Below are 21,302 nucleotides of genomic sequence, written 5' to 3'. Positions count from 1 at the left end.
TTTGCTTTCATCGTGGGAAACTTCCTGCAAGGGCTAGGCGAATATACTTACCATATGAGTTCGTGGGTGTGCTTACTTTTCCAGGGAGCCCATCCAGAAACCCGCAAAAAGGTTCCCAAATCTTACACTTGTGAATGCGCCAATTCTGTCCTCAGAGCGGAATTGCCTCTTTTCAGTGTACATCTTTGGAATGCCGCTGGTGGCTCCGTAGGCAGCCGCCTGCCTATGCCATAACTTTAAAATCCAGAGAATACAAATGAACTGTGCAAATGTAACGCGCGTCTTGGTTACGTGGATACATTGCATTTTTGCTCTCAAGCTAGAAATCTTGAGGTAATCTTTCTCTGGTGACTCATAGAGGGTCTTTATCCGTCACACACGTAATTGGATTCTATCTGGAGGCTAAATTGGAAAACCCTTCTAGATGTGATTTACAGGTTTAAAATGAGAGAAAAATAGATAAAAGTGTTGACTCAGGTGGTTTATGCCATCATGTATGATGACTACCCCAGAGACGATAAGCAGGATTTATAGGTTTAATCACAACAGAGTGAAAGCATTAGCTTTCCAAGCTGTCCATTGCAATTGTCTTACACATGTGCATGGTTATCAGAGGTCCAGATTGTAAAAGATTGCAGTTCATAGTTATCTATTGGAAAGGGAAATCTCTTCGAAACAATGCTAGGATCCACTTTCGTAATATGATGAGAACAATTTCACCACCATAGGTCCCTTGACAATGGTATATATACTCACTGTAGGCCACTGCTTATCTGCCGTTGAAGCTGACTGAAATATATAGATTGCAATGTTGAAAACAATATAATGGCAAGAAGACAAGACTGTGGTGAAATTGGAGGGATAATGCACGGACATTTGCAAAGTGTATATGTAGGAATGTATTACCTTTAATATGTATTTGTTGCAGACCATGCAGTTATAGGATTTACTAACATTCATGTACCTTGAAAAGACACGAGCTTTTGATATTTTTTTGTTGCTTTTATATTGTCATATTAATGAGTAATACTATATATAGGCACATGCAGGGTTTATTGGGCATCCAATGTTATTGACTAATTACCATGTCATTAAAAACTCAGTACATAAATTCGCAGATAGATTTGCCTAACATCAGAATATACGTTTTGAAAAATGCTATAAGATTTTAATTTTTTATAAAATTATGGACCGTGCTTAAAAATCAAGTCTTTCCACAGGTAAAATATATCAAAATCTAAGTTTTATTAATCGAAATTTCCTTACTTGACCTAAGGGACCAAACTTATAAGTGGGGTGCCAATTTGCCTTTTAAAAAATATTGCAGGGCGTTGCTTGTTGCCCTGGAGTGACAGTGCAGTGTAGAAATGACGGGCACAGTAAGTGTGCCCTTGAAACATTTCTTATAATTTGCCTATTATCCTGAGGTTGTAGAGGCTGCTAAAAGGCATTGGTAGGTAGGTACTCTTGCACCTTTTTTTGCAGTTGTCCAAGTAATGAAAATGCCATCACAGTCAGTATTTTTCTCAAAAATAGGGTTGATGGCACCGTTGGGCATGCTTCAAGGGAGACTGCAAATAGAGCACCGCTTTAAATATCATATTTTAAAGTTTACTTGGAACCCTATCGCTAATTAAGCTTGAGACTTTTATACACATTTGTAAAAAACGATGCATCAAGAAAGTGACATCCGTTGACTCTCTAGTGGTGTAACGCAACATGAATCCCTGGCCCCCTTCCCTGCAAAATGTGATTAAAAGGCCCTGAATCGAAATTTGCCTAGCTTATGTAACGGTAAGTTTCAATTCTATTAAGGACACGGAGGCGAGGATTATGCTTTCCTTTCTCCGCAATTTATTACAATAGGGAAAACACAGCAGCCTTAGAAAAGCTCATAACGTAGAAAAAATGCTCATATCACAACAATGAAGCATTATCAATGCACAATCCAAGAAAAAATGTCTCTGGGACTACAACTCCCATCCTGGTAACATAAGCAGTCTGATCGGAGTCCTTCGTCTATGATTACAGTCCATAGAAAGGAAGTCCCTTCTCCATGTTCTTCCTCTTTCTTCGCGCGAATTACGCACTCAGATCACTCCGGTCATTGGTCTGATTTGGATCCATCATTTCCTAACAGAAAAAATAGAACAGCGTAAGCGTTGTAACGGAAGGCACAGATGCTTACAGCCGAATTAAAACAATCACATGTCCAAATTTAACCATGAGGAATAAACCATGAAAAACCTGGTTACTTACTGCCAAACGGGCGGGATGTCGCTCGACGACGTTCTGGGTGGGATAATCCTCGCCTCCGTGTCCTTAATAGAATTGAAACTTACCGTTACATAAGCTAGGCAAATTTCGATTCTATGGCAGGACCGGAGGCTCAGATTATGCTAGTTTAAAGCTTACTCATCACCAAATTCGCAATATCCACTACAGGCTTAAAGTAAAACTTCTTAAAGGTGGAATCAGAGGACCAGTCCGCGGCCCGCATCAAATCTTCTAAACGAGCTCCCACCGAGAAAGCCTTAGAGGCCATGGCCCCCCTGGCAGAGTGAGCTCCGAAACGTTTGGTATCGATACCTGCCTCTTGCATGACCCAGCGCACCCACCTGGCTATGGTGGGGGAAGAGACTGCATGGTGTGGTTTTCGCAAGGCAATTAACAATTGTCTCTCGCCCGGAGGGCAAATGTCCCAAGTCACATCCTCATAAGCTTTCAGACACTGAACAACACACAGTTTCGGGACATCCACGAAGGCCGGATACGAAATGGTTCTAGAAGCCGACTTTGTGCGGCGACCAACCGTGAAAGTGACACCATCCGGTGAAAACACACGTGCCGAGACATCCAGAGCACGCACATCCGACACTCTCCGGCAGGATACTAAGCACAAAAGCATAGCCAGTTTCCCCGAGAGTTCTTCGACAGACAGGTACTATTAGGTTGCCAAGATAGAAAAAGGTTCAAAACCACATTGACGTCCCAAAGAACAGAGTAACGGGGCTCCGGCGGCAACGACAATCGGATGCCCCGCAAAAGCCGGCACACTAAAGGATGAACTCCAACCGGAGAACCGTCCACTGGATGATGGGCCGCTGAAATAGCCGAACGCACAGCATTAATTGTGCGGTAGGCAAACCCATTCACGGCCAGTTCCGCCAAATAATTCAACAAGGGAACGACTCCCGCGACCAAGGGATCCAAGTTCCGTCGAAGACACCAACGAACCGACTTAGACCAAGCGGATTTGTAGCGCTTCGACGTACTGACAGCCCAGGCTTTGGACAACAGACCTTCAGCTGATCTTGAAAGGCCCGGGAGCGACCAACGTCGCCTGAAAGCCTCCATGCCATGAGGCGGAGAGAGCCCTGAGATGAGATGATGCGGATCTCGATCCGGATTGAGGAGCAGGCGAGGAAACTGGGGGAGTAGGATTGGAGAATCCCAGGAAAGTTCCAGAAGAACTGGAAACCAGACTTGATACCCCCATAGCGGCGTCACCAGATCCAGCTCCACGTCCTGCCGGCGAACCTGAGCCGCCGTCCGCATTATCATCGAAAAAGGTGGAAACGCAAAGGGCTTCTCCTTGCTCCAGTCCTGGAGAAACGCGTCCGCGGCCTCTGCCAGCGGATCCGGCCTCCAACTGAAGAACCTCGGGAGTTGATGGTCCAAGCGGATGCAAACAGGTCCACTGAGAAAGGACCCCACAGCTCGTTGAGCCAGCGAAAGACCCGAGTATCCAACATCCACAAACTGGAGTCCCGAAGGTATCTGGAGTGCCAGTCTGCCACCTGGTTGGCCTGACCCGGCAGATACTCCGCCGTTACCGATACGTGATGGTCTAAACAGTAATCCCAGAACTGCTTTGCCAAATTCGCCAGTGCACGGGACCTCGAGCCTCCTAGGTGGTGCACGTATCGCACTGCCGACACATTGTCCATCTTTAGCAGGACACACGATTTCACCGAGTCCCCGGTCCAGCAGCGTACCGCGAACGAACCTTCCAGAAGTTCCAGACAGTTGATATGCAACTTCTGTTCTTCCAATGTCCAGGTGCCGCCTGTGGAAAAATCTCCACAGCACGCTCCCCAACCGACTCTGCTGGCATCTGACTCGATAACAAGGTCCGGGGTAGACCCGAATATCGCTCGGCCATTCCAGGCCTCCATGTGAGTCAGCCACCATGACATCTCGTCCTTGACTTCTTCCGAGAGGGAAACCATCTGGTCGTATGACATGCCCCTACGCAGATGATAAGCCTTGAGACGTTGAAGTGCCCTGTAGTGAAGAGGGCCCGGAAAGATGGCCTGAATCGAAGACGATAGCAGGCCTACCACTCTGGCAACTTGTCGTAAAGACGTGTAAGACTTTGCAATCGTTTGTCGCAAGACGTGCTTGATCTTGGACAACTTCCATGACGGAAGACTGAGGGAAGCGTCGACGGAATCGACGACAAATCCCAAAAACTCTACTTTCTGAGAGGGTACAAGAACTGACTTGTCGCGATTGATGACAAAACCAAGTTCCTGAAGAAGATCCACAGTCTGGCACAATTGGGACAGTAAGCTTTGTGGGCATTGCCCCATCAGCAAAATGTCGTCTAAATAGACGATCAGGCGAATCCCCTGCGCCCGCAAGAATTCTACCACGGTGTGTAACACTTTCGTGAAACACCATGGAGCTGAGGATAGACCGAACGGTAGGGCCGTGAACTCGAACACTTGTTCCCGCCAGAGGAACTGGAGGAAGCAACGGTGTGGAGGATAGATTGGAACCACAAAATAAGCATCCTTGAGATCCAACCGTACCAACCAATCCCGTGGAAGGAGGATATCCCGGAGGAGATGAATCCCCTCCATTTTGAAATGACGATAAACCAACCATCCATTGAACTCTTTGAGGTTGATTACCGGACGACAGCCCCCGCTGGGCTTGTCCACTAAGAAAAGATTGCTGATGAAGCCTGAGGAGTGCTGAGTTGATTGACGAACAGCCCCTTTGCGGAGGAGCTCCGCAACCTCTTCTTCTATCAACTGGGCATCGGACACCGAAAAGGTTATGGGGCTCGGGGAGCGCACCTGAAAAGTTTGATCGTAGAATTCGATATGAAACCCGCGGATAGTTTGCAACACCCATGCATCCGCTGTAAGGTCCTCCCACGCCCTCCGAAAGGCCGCAAGCCGGCCGCCAATCTGAACCCGTTCTGCGGGGATAACACTCAACGTTTGCTGTGTTGGCGTTGGAGTTCTTCCTGAAACCTCGTCCTCCGAAACGCTGCCCTCTTGTAGGGTAGAAGGAGGTGAAATTGGCTAAGGTGTTGTACTGCCCTCGCCCGGAGCCTTGCCCTCTGTTGCTGGCATTCTGCCCGCCACGGCCGGTCGCGCGGCCCCTACCGCGACCGGCCCCTTGAGAGAAACGCTGTTGGAACACACGTTTGATACTGGTCTGGGCCTTATCAAGGGAGGTGAAGGTTGATACGAACTTCCCTAACTCCTTAATAAACGGTTCCCCGAAGAGACCGCCCTGGGCAACCGCCCCTGCCTCCGAAGAGGCCAAGTCCCCCAACTTCGGGTCTAGTTTAATCAAGAAAGACCTCCGGCGTTCGGTGGAAAGCGCGCAGTTGGCGTTGCCTAAAAATATAATCACCCTCTGCGCCCAATTTGACAAGACGTCGGGAGAAATGGCGGTCCCAGTAACTTTAGCTTCCTCCGCCATATCAAGAATTTTAGTAATGGGTCCTATCGTGTCAAGCAGCTTGTCTTGACACGACCGCCAGGATCGGTCAATGCCCTTACGTGGATCTTTCATAAATTTCGCCAGAAATGTCGCCATCTTGGTATCTAAATCCGGTGTCATGGCAACTTTCCCTTCCAAGGTGGGCCTAGGACATTCCCCACGGAGGCATCCCCTGGCCTCTTGCTCCAGGGGTTTATGCCACCGACTAGCCACGAACTTTGCCACCTTGTCACCCGGGGTCCAGGCTGCGGACCGAGGATGCATAATTTCATCCGGGTCCAGCATACCTGAGCTGTCCCGTGGTAACTCGGTGGCCGAGCCCGAAGGCCGCAAGGAACGCACCGACTCCTCATCCCCATCCGAATCCGGGGAATCCCCCGGAGACGAAGGGGCCGTTCCAGTAGCCACCACAGAGGCGGGGGCCGCAGGCTGGTCAGGCGGGGACTCGGTCGCCTTAGCCAAGAAAGCGTCACGCAGACGCTCAAAGGCTCCCTTGTCCACCCCCTGGGCACCCTCCGATAATCCCTCTCTGCAGGGCTTCTTAGGAGCGGGGGGGACCCTCACCTGATGGACCTGGGAGGGCATGAGGAATTCCTGAGTGCGCCTGAGCTAGCTTGGCGCATTCCTCCACTATGCGTGCCGAGAGACGCTCCTCCATAGGAGCTACTACCTCTGTCACGCAACGGTAGATGGAGCTGTCTACTGCCTGGTAGAACTCCTCATCCTGTAGGTAGGACTGTGAATCATCCCCATAGTACTCGTCCTCCATGCTGCCCAAAGCTAGCACAAGGGTTTTATACACTACCCAAGCAGCGTGGGTGTCACAATAAAATTAGGGCAGACCGGAGGACTGCAATAAGCTTTGGCTGCCAGAAACTGACAAGAATAGGACGCACTACTCCCGCAGCGCGCAGACCCACTCTAGAGGGACCAGGTCAGCTACCTCACCGCGCGCTACCACACCAGTATCATACAAGTACAATCCTGCCTTAAGTCGTCAAACGCGGCAGAGCACCGCAGTACAGACCCCCACAGGGGTGTTCAAATAAGGGGCAAAAGGAGTACAGACCCAAAAATACGGCCGTCTGTGAGGCAGCTTGAGGGCTCGGCTCCGCAGCAGTTGGTCTCCTCAGCACGGCTCCTCTGTGAAGAGAAAAACCCGCGCCGGAGACCAACGAGACGCAGCAGCGCCCTCTAGCGGGTGCTAGCGCACCGCAATATGTCGAAAAGGGAAAGACGCGAAGGAAGCGAAACGGCGCTTCCGCGACTTGTACGGGGCTCTGCAAGGACACAATGACATTAGAGACCCATAGCCCCAAATACACAGAATAAATACATCAGAATTCCCCCCAAACAGCATTAAACACTGCGAGGAAGGAAAAACACTTATCTGGCTGCGGAAGCAGCGAAGAAAGAGGAAGAACATGGAGAAGGGACTTCCTTTCTATGGACTGTAATCGTAGAAGAAGGACTCCGGGCAGACTGCTTATGTTACCAGGATGGGAGTTGTAGTCCCAGAGACATTTTTTCTTGGATTCTGCATTGATAATGCTTCATTGTTGTGATATGAGCATTTTTTCTACGTTATGAGCTTTTCTAAGGCTGCTGTGTTTTCCCTATTGTAATAAATTGCGGAGAAAGAAAAGCATAATCTGAGCCTCCGGTCCTGCCATAGAATCTCCCATATTTCACAGACATTCATTGGCTTTGAGCTTAAAGTAGGGGCCCCTGAAGTGTTTGGGGCCACACTGCACCGTGGGAGGTATAGACAGTGACAGACATTCCTGTGTCTGTCACTGAGTTTACCAAAGAGGGCTTTCAATGCGAGGAAGCCTGTTAAAGGAAGAGCTGCCGGGTCTTTAATTGTGCACCCTCTTCCTAAAGTGCACCAATCCGTGCTTTGTGGAGGTCAGGCTCCTCCTGCTGTTATATCCAGTTTCAGTTTACCAGCTGTCACCAAACAAATAGTTTAGTCTCAATTATGGGGTCTTAATTTGCAGCAATAAACATGAAAAATGTACTGCCCATTTTTGTTATCCTGGAACACATATATCATATTTAATATATTTTTGACAAAAAGACAGTTTTAAAATATAAACTTTATGAAATATTAAATTAAATTTACAATTATACCTATAGGCTTTATTTACCATACGTATTTTTTTATATGAAAAGAAATGGGCAGAACTTATTCAGAATCCCACCATTTCAAAACGAATTGGCAGGGGTAAGCCTCTTGACCATTTTAAATGAAGAAGTAAAGATAAAGAGCGCAATTGGAGAAGAAAGGCAACAACCATGTAACACTGCAAATGTAACAATGTCTTTTCAAGGGAAGAAGCACCAGCGGTGTCTCATAATGCCCTGTACTGTGCTCTCAGTTCATTTTTTCTGGTTCCTATAAAGCAGGACCCTAAAGCAGTGGATTCTGCATCAGAACGTTTTTATTTATAAAAAAATTACTTCATATTTTTTGTTCGTTTGACGTTTTACACTGTTTTCTTTCATGTCTCATATCCTCACCCTCTTGTATCTCACGAAATGCAGTCACAACTATATGGGCACAATTAGCCATAGCCTAGGATGTTCACCTCCAAAAGGTAGGTGCAATATATGAGTGGGCATGTCATGCAGTCCCGCATCCCTACTGCTGCTAATGCTACCCAAGATGGCAGCTGACACCGTGAAGGCCACCCTGTCTCCTCTAAAATGGAGCCAGTGCCTATTGTGTGTAATGCACTATAGTCCAGGGCCACTGGAATTGTGTGGCCACAGGGATTTTTAGCTAATTATTACTTTGCCGCATTTGCCACACAATCCATTTGCCGCATAATCTTCAGATTTTAACACAAAAAAACTATTCTAGCTCAAACGGGTAAAAAGTAGCTACAACTCCAGCAACATGTCCTTCACCTACATATTCTTATGGTGGTTTTTGTTAGTGTTAGAATCCTTTAGTGTCGCCTATGCGTTTATGCAGATCCAGTGGCTAGCAACCATAGTACGTTTTTGTAGTTGTTAAAGAATAATCCTCAACTTAAAAAAAGAACAAAGGAAAGGATATTTACACGCCATATAATTCAAATTCAAACCTCCTGGCTCTGGATGCAATCGGAAGACTGCTGTTACCTAGTCATCTGACCTTATTCATCAGCTCACCACTGCCATACATACACACACACATATACACGTACATACATACATACACTCGCTTCCCTTAACACCATAAACTAAAGGGCGTAAAGTTAATACAGAAAAGATGAGTTCATAATCAGTTTTCACTACAGAAACCAAATGCCTTGACACTTTATTATAGGAGTCTATAAATATATAGAATACTTTAATAAAAATTTACAGTTTTTATGCCAACATTTTATTAATATTCTAATGTACAGTGTATTTTTACCTTATCATACCAATGGCATTTTACGTTAACAGAGACCTGGATAGTAGCACTTGCTGAGGGAAGACCACTTAAAAAAACTATTCTCGCTAGTTATATACTGCAATGGTGGCTGGTATCTACGGGGGAGGGAAGAGGGCGCGCCTGGAAAATATTTTTTTTTTTTAAAACGTACCTAACGCAACTTCTTTGCTCCAGACCTCTTCTTTACTGGAACCAGATGCTGGAACTCCCTTGCCCAATCTTGGCACTGCTCACATGCGCATGTGAACAGCCTCAGGATTGGTGGGAACAGCCTCACTCGGCACTCCACAGTGCTCTGGAGACCTGCACATACTCTCAATCCAGCTGTCTAAGACAGCTGAATTGAGAGGTGTAAAGTGCGCATGTGTGGCTGGCCGTTGCAAGACAGCTGGCCAAAAAGACATCCACACCTTAAACAGAGCATTAGCCAGACCACCCTTCTCCCTGCTGCTGTCCCCAACCCTGTCCTGACACTCGGCTCGGCTCGGGCGGGGGAGGAAAGAAAATGGTAATAAATTACCATTTAATTTTACATATATGGTGTTTTAGGGAGGGCATTTAAAGTGGGGCGATGCTCCTCCTCTCCCCTGATATACTGATTTGTGAAGACCAAGGGTCTCCAACTTGGAGCTTGTGAGCTACTTATACCTCACTCGCTGACAGTTAGTGGTTCGTAGTTCCTTCCCCCTACTTCATTAAGTTGGTCCGCAGTTGAGCAGTGCTACCTAGTGTATATTTCAGTAGACACCACTACTCAGTTCCAGCCCTTGGAGAAGCAGCCGAAGCGATAGCAAGGCTCAAAGCTTACTCGCGCACGTGTACACACAAACACACTCACTCACACATGTGGGTGTGAGTAAGACCACAGGGTCGGTGAAGAAAAACATCTGTAGTAACCAGAGCAGAGCACTTTAAATAAAGGACTTGGAGTGGAAATGTGAGAGACCGGTGCTGGAGGAGCAGGGAATGTTAATAGATCAGGGCTTGGGTAGGAGCAAAGGCAAGTGCCTCACTTCCTGCAGAGGCATTGTGTGCGCTACGTGTGATTATGTGTGTATTCACAATCATATACCATGCTTATGTGTTTATGTTTAACTAGTGGGGTGTCCCTCGATGGTAGACAGTGTCCTTCGCTGGCAGCAATCCCTGGTATCTGAAACGGGTAGTAGCATCTGGATCCTTGGCATTCTGGGGGTCACCTACGGCTCAGTTCTCATCTATCATTCTAGTCTTCAGCCCTGGCATAATGAAAACTGTTCTTGAAAAATCATTGGCCTTCTTGGCCTAAATATTGTGGCCCTCAACATAAAGCGCCCCCCCCAGCATGCTGGTAGGCATTCATCCTTGGCATCCGAGGATATCATATCCACGGAAATCAGTTGTACATGTGATACCGTATAAAAATGGCTAGCAGATTTTGGGGATTACTCGTCTAGATACTAAAAATGAAAATTGATACTTTGAGGCAACAGAAAAGTTTCATAAAATAACAAGCTGTTATTGCAGGGAATTAATTTGTTTACCCAAAACAAAATACATGTATGTGATGGTAACATCTTTGTGTTTTTAGAAACTAATAGGCTAAAATTTGGATACTGAATTATCTAATTTCCAAAACATATTTAAAGCTGATATTTAAATAACAATCCATGCGAGGTGTGGAGGCAGGTTGCTACGGTTATGGCTGCGGGGGATTCGTCGCATTGATAGAGCCTGATGTGCTGGGGTGGACACTGCTGTCTGGCGCAGTCACATTTGTGATTTTGATATCTGTTAGTAGTTTGGGCCAGTTTTCATTGATCATGGATGAAACAGCTGTTGTAGACAACTCATACCTAGACTAATCGGCGCTTCCAGCCCCCTCTTTAGACAGAGGACCGCTTGTTTTGATCCCTCAGCATCTCACAATGTGCTTCGCCTTATATGACCTTAACTCCCACCTGCTGAGCTTTTATTAATCCTGAGGGCAGCTATTGAATTTCTTTTCTCCAAGCACTGGCCTGGTACGAAGTATGGGCTATTGGCTTCCTGTGCACACCATATGTGTACTTCATGTGGACACCTCTAATTGCTGATCTCCACCTCCAATCTTCAGAATTAGTGGTTCTCAAGGGGTTTTAGCATCCAAGTATTGCTCAGTGTGATACGGGTGCAGCTTTAGACATCAATAGCTCTCCCAGAGTCCAATCTGCCCCTTCTCTGTCTGTTCATCTGCAGGTCTATCATCTTATCAGATACTCCAATTGTTGAGAAGAAAGCAGGGGTGGCTGTTGAACTTTGGAAGTGGTGGGACATAGACTAGTACGCACAGCGTGGAATTCTAATACATCACATGATCATGGGAATGCCTATTCTTTATGTACTTTGTGTGAGCTATATAATCCTGCCATATCATATAGGCATATGGCTACGGCATCTGTTTTAGTAGTTCAGCTAACTTGCGATGACTGCTATTAATACATTTAACGCTTCAATCATTCTGAGCTGCTTGCGCCTCCCCGGCCTGTAGAGTACAGAGCATGTCAACTGTGCAGTCACGCAGTCCGGCTCGGCTCTGCTCAGTTTTCAGCTGCCTGCCATTAGCACACTTTAGATTAGTTACTTATCAGTTTCTCGCTGCTCAAAAGGGTGTAATATCAGATTTTATTGATATGTTTCGCTCGTACTTTTTGCTTGATTTTTCTCAGGAGAAAGTGTCAATAATAGCCGTTGAAATGTCACTCATAATTACACAGAAATTATGAAAATGTCACACAGCAATTTAAAACCTTGGCAGCTATGACGCCCTTGTATTGTTTCCGCACCTTGTGACCAGGGGGAAAATAAGTGTTGTGAGTCTGACTTGAGTGACATGGAGCATGACGCTGGGCTTCGCTCTGCAACGGCTGATGGTCGAACATCTTCTCTGCTGCGGCTTGCTGGCGTGCTCCACCCACCCACTATTATGAAAGGGAAGGGCTCTAAAATAGTAAGCCTGACTTTATTGCATTATTCATGACTAGGCCCTGCGCACTGGAACTTCAGGAAGTGCCTGCTTGCCTGGCCTTTACTACAAGCAAGGCTCAGGCAGCAAAGTATTTATCATTACTTTACGTATGCCTACTGACTGTCAGAGTTATAGTTATGTAAAAATGATAATGGGGTTGCCAAATAGGTTAGTGGGCGGAGCCCCATGCTCTAATCAAGTAGCTGTTGCTGGAAGGGTGTTAATTCTGTTTGATGATGCACCCTACCAGTTTACGAATCATAAATTCATGGTGACCACTTGGTCAGCCCTTGCAGCACTGTTTTCTACTTCTATCCTGTTGCATTGGGAGCAGTATCCAGATAGTGATGCCTGGAATGTAAAATGTGGGGGTTGCCTAGGAGCGTTGCCTTGCTAGTCAGTTGGCAGTTTAAGGGCATTGATGTTGGATGGTGTCTCTACTTGTTGACGACTTGAATAAATACTCATCTACATACGATTTTGATGTCTGCCTGCTTTATCCTTGATGCTGGATGGTATCTTACATTTGGCGATGAGGATGACTTTGGAGAAAGTGGTGGCGATGATTTCAGGAGGGTTGTGTGAGAAGAAGGTCTTTGGACTGGATTTGAGGGGTTATTGGCAGATTAGAGGAGAATTAGCTGTTGTTGATGAGGGCTAACATATTGGTTCCCCCTCACAATCTGTGGGAATGGTTGTTAAAGAGCGCTCATGCTTCCATATGGGAATTGTTGAAACAAAGGAGAGAATTAGAGAAGTGTATTGGTGGCCCGCCATGGATGTCTGTGTCACGAGAGAGGTCAGGAGTTGTGCTTAGTGAGTGTGTAGCGATAGAATTTTGAAATGTAGGACGCAACCAATGGTAGTGAGGAAACAGTCCAATGATCCTTGGTCAGACATTGTTATTGACATTTTGGGTCCGGTGAGGTTGAGATCTCAAGATCGGTATGCTTTGGTCTGTATGGATATGTTCTCACGGTGGCCAGAGATTAAGGTGGTGAACTCTTTTGAGTCTAGTGTGGTGATTAAGATCTCTTGGAGATTTAGGGTTTACCGTTGTCCCTAATCTCAGATAATGGGGTACAATTAACTTCAGGCATTGTTGAGGAGTTCTTTAGTAGAAGGGGAATCCAGCACAAGAAGGCAGCAATGGTGTAGTTGAGAGATTTGTGAAAGTGCTGAAGGAGACCTTGCAAGAGGCCATTGCGACAGGTGTAGCATGGGAGGTGGCCTTAAGAAAGAAGGTGCAGGAGTTCCGGTTTACCCTGCATTCTTCTACAAGGGTGTTTCTGTTTTATTTGTTTAAGAAGAGGGTAGCAAACACTTTGTTGAGCCCTTCTTGAGTCATGGTTAAAAGATCTTTGGTTGATGATGAAGTTGGTTGCGCAGAAGGGTGGAGAGAAAGTGAGAGACTGGTCATGGAGAAGAGGAAGAGAATGTTTGATAAGAGAAGAGCTGTGAAGAACACTGTAGTGTCTGTGGGGGTTTGAGTGAAGATCAGATTTCCTCAAAAGGGTATAGGGAACTCGAAGTTCAGCTAACTTATTAAAGTGATCAAGATTTTCAGAAATGCAATTAAACCCAGTGATCACCGAGTGTGGAATTTAAATGGAGTGCCCAAATGTCAACCCAATGAAGTGGATGGGAAAGCAAAATGTATTGCACAAGATAAGGTTTCCAGACCTCATTGGTTGGTAAAAGTTACGCTTTGGTTGCAAGAGTATATTTGTTGAGAAATGCCATGTTTTGCCATGACATGTTTTGCATAGGTTTGGTGCCTATGTTGTTTCTCATTGTGCGCTTTCTTGGGCATGGTGAAGTCCAATGTTTCTGTATATTTCATTTCTTTTGTTTCTTTTCCTAAAGTTGATGTGCTTTTCATGCGTTTGTGTAATATTGGAGGGGAGGTGATGTGGTGTTCTACTTCGATCCTGGAACATTGGGAGCGGTATCCAGGTAGTGATGCCAGGAATGTAAATGTGGGGTTTGCCTAGGAGGGTTGCCTTGCTAGTCAGTTGGCAGTTTAAGGGCATTGATGTTGGATGGTGTCTCTACTTGTTGACAACTTGAATAAATACTCATCTACATACGATTTGGATGTCTGCCTGCTTTATCCTTGATGCTGGAAGGTATCTTGCAGCTTTTTCCTTGGGAAATATTCTCCCTCGCTTTGGTTAGCAAGTGGGACCTTGAGGAAGAACCTTCCTGCACGATCTGTAGATCATCACCAGCAAGCACAGTTGGCACTCTGCCAAATGAATACTCGTTGACCGACTCGCCTGGAGTTCTAAAGAGTTGCTATTTTGGAATATAACCTCCATTTGCATTGATTCCAATTTTAATCATATGGCAGACCCCCAAGTATGAATGAAGGAGACCCATGTTCTGTTGGATAATCCTGGTTGCATTTGCCAACAGAAGTTACCGTAGGTCCAGACTGTTTCCGCATGCCAAATTGTGAACCTAAATAAAATATGCTCTTGAGAAGATCATGTTTAAAAAGGTGTTTGTTAGTTATTTAGAATTTTGCTTCTTCAAATATACAGTCAAACTGTATATTTATTTTACACCTCCAGGTACCGGGAAGCTGTCCAAAAATGGGATGAAGCCCTTCAGTTAACTCCAGAGGATGCAGCGTTGTATGAAATGAAGTCACAGGTAATAGACTTGTATAGCTAATAATCTTTCTTCATGTTTTCTTTCAAATACCTTATAGCAAAGTTTTATACGTGTAAAGGTAAATGTGCTCTTTCTTGCCTATCTCAGTTGTTTGCCAGTCATCCAGGAACTTTGCAAAATACACTTCTTTTCTCCACTTTGGTCGCTTTGCCAGTGGACCAAATATTGTTTAGGGTTCCTTAAGTATAGCTACCCTTTTGTCTCTGGTTACTCATATGTAAGTGACAATGTATTTCGATGCCTATTTTGTACTTTTATCTCATCGTCTATGGCTAACACTGTCAAAGCCCAATAGTAATCACAGCAACTTTTCATAATCTTTTAGAATAATATAGAATGTACGCTCATTCATTCTTTTTTATTTTTTCATTATTAATTCAGTCCATGACAAGACAATACAATTCAGAATACATTAGAAAAACATATCAGATAGCTGATCATATATATATATATAAAAAATACTTTCCGAAGGAATAAAATGGATAAATATTGCAAGATTTTGCAGTCATAAATAATGTCTATAAAAAAGAGGGAAATAAATATTAAATCTTCCATGTGCGTAATCATAGGGCCCCATAACTACATACCCAGCTTGCGTCGATATGATCCTTTAAGAGCATAAAGACTATATTCAAGATTAAACATTGCGTAACATCTAGCTCTCCACATCTCAAAGGTGGGAGCTTCTTTCTGCAATCACATAGAGGAAATACACAGCCTGGCCACAGTCGTGGCTAGAAAGATCAAATAGCAAAATTTATGTGCCGGATTGTTATGTGGGAATCTCGGACCCTAGTGTAACTTTTTCTGATTCATACCCATATATAGGTATAAACCATCTAGTCCTTATATAGGCATAAAGAATCATTGCCTTATTTAGTTATAGCCGGCGCAGCCCTAATACGGCATGGCTACTTCCACTAAACTCCAATAATCCACATTGATTTCGTGGTAAAACAAGCCCTCAGCAGTCAGGAACCTCCCCCTGCTTGAATACTGATGTATCCAAGAAATCCGGGAGTTTTCAAGGAACTAAGGCACTAGTGACGCTATTATGTCCAATTTTACGTCAGACTCTGCACCTTCAAAGTATAAATATGCCCAGGTTTGCCCAGTCAAACACACTGTGGTTCCGGAGCAGATCGACTAACTACTTGCCCGACGCCCTGCTGATGCAAGTGCTGAAGGAAGCCGACCCTCCAACTGACGCACTGAAAAGACGCTGTCTTTTCTCCTGCCGAGAAATCCAGCTCCAGTGTTTCCAGGCTACCCTTGCGGGTTGTTGGGAGATCGAGTCCCGAGAGAGAGATACCAGACCTCTATCATTCTAAAACCAAGGTACGGAGCTGATTAGATCCCTAGGGAATTCTTGAACAGATTCTTGCAGAGAAATACTAAAACTTAAACTACTCCTCACTTACTCCTCCCTCGTACTAGGCTTAGGTTACGTACGTTAGAAGCACCAGTTGAGTACTTTTAGCCATAATTTTATCACTGTATGTATTTTATGCATTTTATGTATTCTATGTTTATGGCTTCGAAACCATATCATGCTTTTACAGTACCATTTTATAATACTATTCGTATTATATGCCTCGTACTTCTTAACTAGCATTTAAATTGTAGCAGTGCATTTCTTATGCTTAAGAAATAAGACTGTTCAATAAATACTTTTTTTGAAAACGCCGTCTCTCTATTTCTAAAGCAATTCTGGTGAAACTAAGCATCCACGATTGACTGAGTGAAATAGCCGTGTATTGTTTCCGCGACTCTAGAGATACCTTTCATTCTGGGGAAACAAAGTTGTCATGTTATATGGTTGTCAGAGACTAATCCCTTCTTGTTTATTCGAGAACGTTTCTAGTGACCTCTAAGCGAGCTGACACTCACAATTAAGTCTAATATATTCGGTAGAGACCTAGTCGACCTCAGTCCTACGTCTAAACGACAGTATGTATTATTCCAAAGCGCAGAGCCTATTGGGAATATAGGAACTACACTACAGGATCCTGCCCCGTTGTACCATCCTCGGTCCCTAACAACATTATAGGTGCTGTGATATTTGTGATTAGCCCAGTCATTTTGAAAAGGAATTTCTCAATATGCTCTAACAGGATACTCAAGTGCCCACATGAATAAAAGATATGTACAATATCTGCAACATCTGACTCACAACGAAAACATTTCCCGTCATTAGCCCCGCCCCATTTAAACATTTTGCCGGGAGTGTGGTACAAATTGAACACTGTCTTGTAATGTTGCGCCTGTAGACTAGCAGACATTTAAATCCTCCCGGCGATATCAAAATATTGTTCCACTCGTAGGTCCTGACACCCCAATCTGTTATCCCAGTTAAGATTTTGGGCATCTAAATCATCCCTTTGTATATTACATAAGACATTATATAAAACACCAATACGGGCTTTACTTCTAATGGCCTCATTAACACCTTGGCTGCTGTGGTTATTTTTCCCCTGTGCTGAAAAATGTAAGCACCAATGTTAAATGACGTGCTAAGCTCGTCATCAGCACACGATCACCGTGGCTGATGACGAGCTGAGCTCGTCATCAGCATCGAATGTGTTAAGCTGATTCGGCTCCATCACTCGCTGCTTTTTACCAAGATAGTCCCGGATTTGTAAGAATTAAAAAATGTTTGTTTTAGGGAGATGATATTTATCAGCTAAAATAGCATACGATGTCAAGCTTCCATTAATGTAAAAATCGCCTATTTGTAAAATTCCTTTACTTCTTCGTCTATCAACAGTCCTATCCCAAAACACAGCCGGGAGTACAACCAAAGCAGATTTAGGAGAATAGTACGAGACCCCCTCGATTTGAAAACGTCTCTGTATAGCCTTCCACACTTTAAAAGCAGCAATTAAAACCTTACATCATTTTTTTATAATAACTGAATTAGAGCATCTTAAAAAAGCAGTTCTTAACATCAGCATCCAACAACATCTGATAGATGGATGGAGCTTCTGCAGTATTGCTAACTTCCTCTCCAGTAAGTAAACCACGCATATTTTTAAGTATACAGGCATAGTAATATAATGTAAAATCCGGACCTGCCCAGCCCCCTTTCTTCTGTGACAATGACATAAAACGCATAGCCCTCCGGGGTTTCCCTTGAGCCCATACAAATCTAGAGCATATTGATTGAACTGTTGCAGCTGGCCTCGGGTAAGTTCTAGTGGGACTGATCTAAATTAATATAAAACCGTAGGTCAAATAGTCATTTTAATAACATTGCACCTTCCTACCAACGACAAGTGCAAGCATTCACATCAGTCTAGCTGTTGTTTCACTGGTGTTAAATTAGAACCCCAGTTGAACTCCACCAATTCTTTTAAACAAGTCTTTATTTTAATACCCAGCTATGTAACCTCTTTTATCACTCTTGGGTCATTAATGCAGTCTTGAATTATACACAAAATCTGTGTTTTGGACACATTAAGTTCATACCCCAATACAGAGCCAAACCTATGTGCAGTTGCTCTATCTCAGGCATAGCTGTAGTAGGATTGGATGTTACAACTGCTATATCGTCTGCATAGGCAAATACACAAAACTGTTCTTGCCTACAGATGACAAACTCGATCCTGGGACTCTGCTCAAGCATGGTTAAAAGGGATTTATATATAACACAATCAACAGTGGGGAATATGGACATCCCTGTCTTGTACCTCTAGTAATATGCACAGGTTCAAACTCTAAGCCCATCATAGAGATTTTAGCAGTAGGGGTCTGATATAAAACCTGAATAGCTTGAACAAAACTTGGGCCAAAGCCCAGGCGTTGCAGCACCACGCACAAGAAGTCCCACACAACCCGGTCAAAAGCCTTTTCGGCATCTAGCAATATCAAACCGAGTTTATTACCTTGCACATTGGCTGCACCCACCAGGGTTACTACCCTGTTGATGTGGTTGATGGTGCTCCTATCAGGTATACCCATGTTGCCGGATTGACACTAATGGAGAGATGACTCTGGCTAACCGGGACACCAATATTTTAGCATAGACCTTCCCATCGCAATTTAACAATGATGACGAGCTCAGCTCGTCATGAGGCACGGTTGAGCTGTGCTTATGACGAGCTGAGCTCGTCATGAACAATGGAGTTCACCAAGAGTCAGCACAGGAGGGGAAAACCCCTAGCAGCCAAGGTGTTAACATGGGGCAGCCCCTAACTGTGCTTGTTGAAATGTCTGTTTTTAATTCCCGGGTAAAAATGGTATACCTCCAGAGGTATTTTATCGGGCCCCAGTCCTTTAAAGAAAGTATGAAAGATGTTCAAAATCTCAGCGGGTGTATCTACCCGGTTACCCTATCCATCCATCATAGCCTTAATTCTTTGCGCTGTATCCCTTGACCGCAGCCTCTGCGCCAAACAACGCTCTGTAGCTTCACCATACTTGTAGCTCTCTTCCTTATGGAGGGTGTGTTTGATGGCAATTTGCTTGCTCCATTGTAGATTAATTTTAGCCTTGCACCGGGCCACCTCCATTTACAACTGTCTGATATCCCCGCTAGCTTGTATTCCTAGCATAAGATTCTCTTCAGCTATTCTAAGTTTGTATATAATTCCTGTGTAGCCAGCTTCTCTTGCCTGTGTTTATATAGCCCAAAATTAAAAGTCTCCCCCTAAACCCAGCCTTTGACGCATCACAGATTTAGCCACATGCGGTAAAGTTGCGGTTTATAGCTAGAAATTGCCTGATCCAGACATTTATATGTGTAACAAATGCCTCATCCAACAGTAATTTCCTTGGCTTGGTAGTTTGGTTTGCCCTGTTCCCATCATGCACTGGGACAGGAACAAACTAATTTGCATATAGCCAGGTTCTGAACTGGGATGGTGCAGTGAGCTAAAAAACAGTGTTGGATCTAGCCCTGATCTCTTGACTGGGTGAGAGTATTCTGCTTAATTCAGAAACTCTGTCCATCACCACCCCTTGTTGTTAAATATTTTGTCCACCCTAAGCGTGGAAGGCTATACTCAGATGTGAGTCCCTTGCTCATTGCACCATCAGGATTCAAGCAAGCCGGGCCGACGACGGCTGAAATGCCAGAAACCGGTCCCCGGAAGCTTGTTTCCTTCACAGTGTAAGAATTGGCTTGGTAGTTTGGTTTGCCCTGTTCCCATCATGCACTGGGACAGGAACAGACTAATTTGCATATAGACAGGTTCTGAACTGGGATGGTGCAGTGAGCTAAAAAAACGGTGTTGGATCTAGCCCTGATCTCTTGACTGGGTGAGAGTATTCTGCTTAATTCAGAATCTCTGTCCATCACCACCCATTGTTGTTAAATAGCTTGTATTCCTAGCATAAGATTCTCTTCAGCTATTCTAAGTTTGTATATAATTCCTGCGTAGCCAGCTTCTCTTGCCTGTGTTTATAAAGCCCAAAATTAAAAGTCTCCCCCTAAACCCAGCCTTTGACGCATCACAGATTTAGCCACATGCGGTAAAGTTGCGGTTTATAGCTAGAAATTGCCTGATCCAGACATTTATATGTATAACAAATGCCTCATCCAACAGTAATTTCCTATCAAATGAGAAAGATCGTACATTAGGAAGTATATTGATCACCGGAATGTCAACTACCAAGGGGCCTTGATCTGCCGTAATCCAGGGGAATACTTGTATTTTCGCTCCTATCAATAATGCTGGTGAGATAAAGAAGTAATCTAACCTCACTAATTTATGATGCGGGTGGAAATAGAAAGTAAAGCCCGGGTCAGGGCCTCGCAAAGAAGGCCAAGCATCAGCCAACCCATGGTCAACCAGTAGATGCTGTAGGGCCTTGAAAACTTTGGGTTTCCTACCCTTATTGTTTTTTTTACTCAATTGCAGATCCCGGGGTCCTAGATGTATATTAAAATCCCCACATAGGTTCAAAGGGGTCGGCCATGATGCTAATTCCAAATTTGACCCCTCCAGCACTGCTGCTTCATCAGGATTGGAGCCATATACTTAACAAACAGTATATTTCACACCCCCTATTATACACTCGATAATAGCCCAGCGACCCTGTTTGTCCCCCAGAGCTCTTCCCGACCCCTGTATACCATGTTTAGCTAATACGGCTACTCCTCGATTTATTGTAGATTGTTGTGTACATATCAGTACAGAGTAGCCAAGCTCACCTAGTATCTTCCACTTAGACCACGGTATGTGGGTTTCCTGTAAGCAGACCAAATCCGGTTGGATGACCCGTAACTCCCCAGCCACCTGTTGTCTCATCCCATAATTATTCAATCCACATACATTAAAGGAACAGATACACAGTCCTGAATTAAGCTTCCTATTCCCCATCAAGTGTCATTGTTTCTATCTTGTCCCTAGCCATACAATATAATTGTGTATACCTATCTTCTACAATTCTCACAATGTCATGGATTGTTTTTATGTGCGAGTACTTGATTCTGTCTCATCCTCTGAGGAATCAGAAGGGTCG

General features: G+C 44.6%; 1 protein-coding gene across 1 annotated transcript in view; it reads left to right on the top strand.

Moving 5' to 3' along the window:
- The window catches only part of TTC33 (tetratricopeptide repeat domain 33), a 678,801-nt gene that overhangs the window by 320,982 nt on the left and 336,517 nt on the right, over nucleotides 1-21,302 (top strand). Inside the window, exon 3 of the mRNA XM_086960577.1 lies at nucleotides 14,735-14,816. Coding sequence (XP_086816703.1) covers nucleotides 14,735-14,816 — 82 coding nt within the window. The remainder of the gene's footprint in view (nucleotides 1-14,734; nucleotides 14,817-21,302) is intronic.

This window comes from Lissotriton vulgaris, chromosome 3_1 (genome assembly GCF_964263255.1).
Source record: "Lissotriton vulgaris chromosome 3_1, aLisVul1.2, whole genome shotgun sequence".
NCBI classification, from domain to species: domain Eukaryota; kingdom Metazoa; phylum Chordata; class Amphibia; order Caudata; family Salamandridae; genus Lissotriton; species Lissotriton vulgaris.
This window is presented reverse-complemented; position numbering and strand designations above follow the sequence as displayed.